General features: G+C 38.3%; 1 protein-coding gene across 2 annotated transcripts in view; it reads left to right on the forward strand.

The window, feature by feature from the left end:
• Positions 1–5,768, forward strand: part of VPS13C (vacuolar protein sorting 13 homolog C) — a 176,898-nt gene extending 171,130 nt beyond the window's left edge. For both annotated transcript variants that reach the window (XM_029065834.1, XM_029065835.1), the window contains 2 exons: positions 75–158; positions 3,672–5,768. In XM_029065834.1, coding sequence (XP_028921667.1) covers positions 75–158; positions 3,672–3,773 — 186 coding nt within the window. In that variant the 3' untranslated portion in view covers positions 3,774–5,768. The remainder of the gene's footprint in view (positions 1–74; positions 159–3,671) is intronic.
• The last annotated feature ends 232 nt before the right edge of the window (positions 5,769–6,000 follow it).

A 6,000-nucleotide genomic window follows, 5' to 3' on the forward strand; every position in this document is an offset into this window, starting at 1 on the left:
ATCCAATTAAAGGTTTAGAGTTTCTTTTCTTTGCCAGACTCATTTCAGTTCTGTCACTGTTTCTTTCGAAACAGGATCAGGGGCTGTTCCATAAAAAGGATGGTGTCAGTCATGGCAGTCTAAAGAAAATTTGTCTCCAGGATGAAAATACAGCAAAGGTAAACAACTTTTAAAGACTATCTTTTTTCAGCCAAAGGTTGAGAAGGCCTATTAAAATGGGGATCACACTCTAGTTTATCTCAAATAGTAATAATACACCTCCTCGTATAGCTGCTACAATTAATTACGTGGAAGCAAAGTATTTGAAAACATGTTTGCTATTTCCCATTCAAATGCTTAAGTCCTCAGGACCGAGCTGAATTGTCTGAAGTCAGAGGTCTTCTCCATTTCTAGTGGTGGGCCGTCATCATCGGCCATTCAGTGACTAAGATGTTGAGGGCCACCAATCGATCCGTCAGGGTATTCACTGTGTGCAGAGCACTGTACTAAGCGTTTTGATGATTGTCACGCAGTTTCTCCAGGCCTCCTCTTGCCACTGTCCAACACAGAGTAACGCAGCTTTATCTCATCTCTCCATCCTAGCATCCCTCTCTATTGCATCACCTATGTTCTTGAATCTGTATCCCATCAACTCTTAGGTACTCACATCACTCTTCCCCACCTGGGGCCCTTATCTACGTAATATTATACTCTGCTCCTTTGACTAGCTCTGATTTATTTTAATCTCTATCACCCTGCTAGATTGTAAGCGACTTGAGGGCAGGAACCATATCTACTTAATTTGTTCATTCATTCAATAGTATTTATTGAGGACTTACTATGTGCACAGCACTGTACTAAGCGCTTGGAATGCTTGGTACAGTGCTCTGCAAACAGAAGGCACTCAATAAATACAGTTGATGGAGTGATTGTTTCAAGTACAGGTGAAGTTTCAAGTGCCAGTTCAAATACGGTAACTGAAAACAACCGAGTTAGGGCAGCACAATGCTAGTGATGTGCCACAGCATCCGCCCAGCAGGCGGTTCTTTACCTTGGTAATCAATCCGTCGTATCTCTTTTTTTTCCAGTGGTATTTGTTAAGCACTTCCTATGTCTCTAACGCCATTCTATGTGCTGAACTAGGTAAAATTGAATTAGGTGGACACTTTCCCTGTCCCACATGGAGCTCAAAGTCTAAGCAAGAGGGAGAATAGGTATACACAATTTACAGTTGAGGAAACCGAGGAACAGAGAAGTGACTTGCTTAAGGTCACAGAGCAAGCAGGGCCGGGATTAGAACCCGGGTCCTTCTGATTCACAGACTTGTGCTCTCTCCAGTAGGTCACATTGTTTCTGAGTGCTTTATGGAGTACTTATTGTGTTCAGAGCACTGTACTAAGCACTTGGGAGCATATAATATAATAGATTTGGTGGACACACTCCCTGCCAACAAGGAGCTTACTACCGAGAGAACCTTGGTAGCTGATAAGGTCCTCACCTCCTACATTAGCGAAGTATTTTCTAGATTCCTGTTGAGTCTGTCTACCACATGGGACATACTAGGAAATTTGTCATTCAAAAGCCTTCTACCATTCAATCATCATTTGTATTTATAAACACTTACTGTGTTCAGAGCACTGTCCTAGGTGCTCAGGAGAGTATAATAAAGTGTGTAAACATGTTCCCTGCCCTTTAGACTCTGAGCTCATGGTGGGCAAGGACTGTGTCTACCAACTCTGTTATATTGTATGCTCCCAAGTGCTTAGTACAGTGCTCTGCAAACACCATGCAATAAATACAATTAACTGAAGAAGCTGCTTAATATGTGTGAAGCAGTTTTCTAAGCACTGGGGTAAAAATAAGCTAATCAGGTTAGATACAATCCCTGTCCCACATGGGGTTCACAGTCTAACTAAGAGGGAGTGGAACTTAATCCCCAATTTCAGATGAGGAAACTGAGGCAAAGAAAATTTAAGTGACGTGCCCAGGGTCACACAGCAAGCAAGTGGTGGAGTGGTATTAGAACCCAGTTCCTCTGTCCTTGTTATTAATTAGCAGGCGTGCAGAGCCTAAGTCCAGCATCAGATTTTATGTAGATTTCAATGATCTGTTCATTGTTATAGTGTTTCACAGTAATTTGGGGAACTGGAGAGGGGAAACCTCAGATTTGAGAGAGAGATGTCCACTCATGTTCAAGCCCCTTGTATCCAGATGCAGCAGCTCAGCATAGTCACCAAATTTGGCAGTTGCCAGTGGCAGTGTAATGACTAATAATAATGTTGGTATTTGTTAAGCATTTACTATGTGCAGAGCACTGTTCTAAGCGCTGGGGTAGATACGAGATAATCAGGTTGTCCCAGGTGAGGCTCACAGTCTTAATCCCCATTTTACAGATGAGGTAACTGAGGCCCAGAGAAGTTAAGTGACTTGCCCACAGTCACACAGCTGACAAGTGGCAGAGCCAGGATTCGAACCCATGACCTCTGACTCCCAAGCCCGGGCTCTTTCCACTAAGCTGTGCTGCGTCTCTCAAGTAGATTTCTAAACCTTTGTGGGAATGATGCCTGTCAGAAGAAACATATATAGGACAAATGTTGTTGCCCCTCCTTAGAGTATTTTCCAAATTAGATGTAGACTCCCTAAATGATGTAAACTACAAGTAAGAATAAAAAGATAGATAGCAGCCTATTTGTTTTGTTAAACCAGGCCCTTATTCTGATGAAGCAATTTTCTTCTGTGTCTACTTAAGCCCTGTTATACTGGGAATGTATATTTTTTCCCATTTAACGGTTGTAATGTCGTTGCAATGAAGTGGTGTTCTCATTGGATTTTACCCGCTGGACATAAAACTGAAGCAAACAATATTCTAAAATGTAGGCAGTTGGGTTTATACTTTTGACAGGAATAGTTTACACACACTTAGGGAGCATATTTCTGAAGTTGTGATTTAGGAAATGTTTGTGCCCATTGAAAATCTCACTCGATTGTTAACCAGAAGAAAAAATATAGAAGAATGGGCTGTGTTTATAATTATAATAGTATTTATTAAGCACTGCTATACTCAGAGCACTGTACTAAGCACTGGGTGAGAATACATAGGTGGGAATTAGACCCAGTCCCTCACCCTCCTGGGGCTCACAATCTAAAACTCACATTCCTAGTCTGGATTTCCTCCTTGTCCCTTGGGCCCAAAATGAATATAATTAAATTTCAAGTGGTGTTGCCTAGCTTTTAAATTTAAATATTTTTAAAGTGGTTTTAATTAATAGTATGTATCGAGAGTCTTCCATGTGCAGAGCACTGTGCTAAGGACTTTGGAGAATGGAATAGAATTAGTAAAATGAACCCTGACCTTGAGGTACTAAAATAAGTAATCAGTAGGTGGAAATAATAGAGTTTAAAGATAAATACATTCTCCATGGATGTGAGTGTAAACAAAGGCTGAACTGGCAATCGGGGAAAGATGAGAAGATAATCAGGGAAGACGTCCTGAAGTGTCACATTCATGATACTATGTAATCCACTTAGAGAGTAGACATCTATGAGGAGGAAAGGATTAAAAATCTTCACTAATACTGCCTATTAAATCCCAAGGTATTTGTATTGTAAAGTAACACAAAACAGGATGGAAAGTATTTATTTACGGATCAATTCTTGCAACTGTCTGTAATTTCTGTTTCTCTGTTTTCCAGAGGGCTTGTTGTGCCATTGATGATGCCCAGACAACAAGGCAGCAGCAAAAGTTGGTGAAGCAGGCTTCCCTGAAGTGTATCAGACAACAAATGTCAATGTAATTATTGGATATTGGTTTGGTTTCATGGCTTCCTCTTGTTGTAGGATCATCTTCTTGGAAATTAATTAGGTGCAAATTACCCTGCAGAGAAATGGATGTTTTCCCCAGCATCATGAAAAATTTTGCCCCAATAATCTTTCACTTGGGAAGGGTTGTGATTAGGCTAGTTGTAAAATTCCCCAGTCATTCTTAGGAACCACTCAATTCACTCTTTTGCGCTGTGTACTTCTAAGTTTAGGGTCACTTGAAAAGCATCAGAATGAATCACTTGAAAAATCACTGCCATTCTAACACATTAGTATGTGTTAATACTAATACTAAGAGTTAATGGAAACCAGACCTAGTTTTGATAACTGCAGCACTTACTGGGGAGTGGAGCAGGAAATTCAAAAGGAGAGTGTAAAGGCATTAAATACACCAAAGAATTTTATTGGCTCTATTTAAAAATTTTCTTTCAATTACTTTTCCAGGTTTACTTATTGGTTTCTAGTTGAGTGATGAATATATTAGTTAAACTTTGACATTACATCACAAATAGGGTTTCTTAGACTGAGGCGATTTTTGATAAATCATACAAGGCAAAAAAATTTGTAGCAGGGAAATTTTTCTCTCACTATGTTCCTTCCCTTTTACTTCCGTTTGTTTTGACCTAAACTTGCACTGCTATATTTTGAATAAGTCAGTAAAATGATTGTTAATTTAAAAGCATATGTGAAGAATTTACAGTTTTTGAAATATTGTTTACATTCAAGTGTGTAGAACATATCACATGATATAATTGGGGATCTTGAGCTCGAGGACGTATTGCACTTTAATTGGCTTTGGAGTTAATTTAATAGTATCTTAACTGCCTAAAAATGTTCAAAGAGAATAATTACTTAAATTTAAATCTAATGAACATACTCCTGATGATTAGTGTACCTTTATGTAGGACCAGAAAGTATTTGTATTGTCAGTAATTGGAAACATTGAAACCCTTAGTTTTACTATGTGGAAATGGAAAAGCATTTCCCTGTGAATGATTGCCAAGAGGGTACTTTTGAGAAATGTTTCCTTATAAAATAGCCCACCCAAGCCCACATTTCATTTAATTGCTATAGATCCTTTTAGTATGAAATAGTATTGTTAGACTCTCAGCTGTGTTAAAAACCTCAATGTTTTCCCTAGAGAGGGAGATGCGGACATATCCAGGAAGCAGATACACAGTTCATAATCCCAGGGTTACTTTACTTTGTTCAGTTTTAATCTTCACTTCCTGATAATTTGTGTTAATTTCTTTATCACCATATTATATTCAATTTAAGAGTTTATAGGCCATTTTTGTTGGCTTCCGCATTCTACAGTTACTGTGCAGTATGGGCACAGAGTGTGACCCATAACTAGTTTGCAACCAGAGAAGGATTTTTTTTTGTCTTACATTAGAATCTCTTTAATAAAATTACAGTCCACAGCATCAGCATGACCCTTTTCTCAAATGAGAAAAGTATCACTCAGCTCATAGCTTTTCATTTAAATACCATTTCCTCCCCTAGTAGTTAATACATATCATCTAAAGAGTCATGACACCACCTTTTGACCATCTGGATACTTTACCACCTGTTTCTCTCTATCAATTCTAAGTGATCATGTTTTTGGGTTACCAGTCTAGATTTTTCTGTCTGCTAGAGATGGCTAGGATGTTGAGGGAGGAAAATGATATTCTGGTTCACTAGTGGTTTTTGAAATTGTATACGTATAATGTTTACACTGCAAATGTCAGTGATACATATCCATAAATTTACCAATATATCCTCCTTTGACTTTTTAAAAGCCTTGTAATAAAGCTAGTTATTTCACTGAAAGAGTGCAATAATAATGCTATGCCATGCCTTTTTGTGTGCTCAGGATTTTTGTATTATTTGATTTTCAGAGTCTGTATATGAGCCAATGAAAGAAAATAGATATATTTGCTAATGGTGTTAATGGATTTGGTAAATAAAATCTTTTTTGGCTCCTAGGTAACTGTACAAAATGTTTTCCTTGCATATGTCATCCTTTTGATTCATGGGCTTGAGCCGCCTTTCATTTTACAGGGTTTTCTTCATCAAATAATTATAGTGATCAAGTATATGTGGCAGTGCATAGACTAATAGTTGTTTGATAGTCACTACAAAGCATGTCTTTTTATTCACTCATATTTATTGCATGCTTTCCATGTTTGAAACACTGAACTAAGTGCTTGGGGGAGT

Source organism: Ornithorhynchus anatinus, chromosome 5 (assembly GCF_004115215.2).
Source record: "Ornithorhynchus anatinus isolate Pmale09 chromosome 5, mOrnAna1.pri.v4, whole genome shotgun sequence".
Taxonomy (NCBI): domain Eukaryota; kingdom Metazoa; phylum Chordata; class Mammalia; order Monotremata; family Ornithorhynchidae; genus Ornithorhynchus; species Ornithorhynchus anatinus.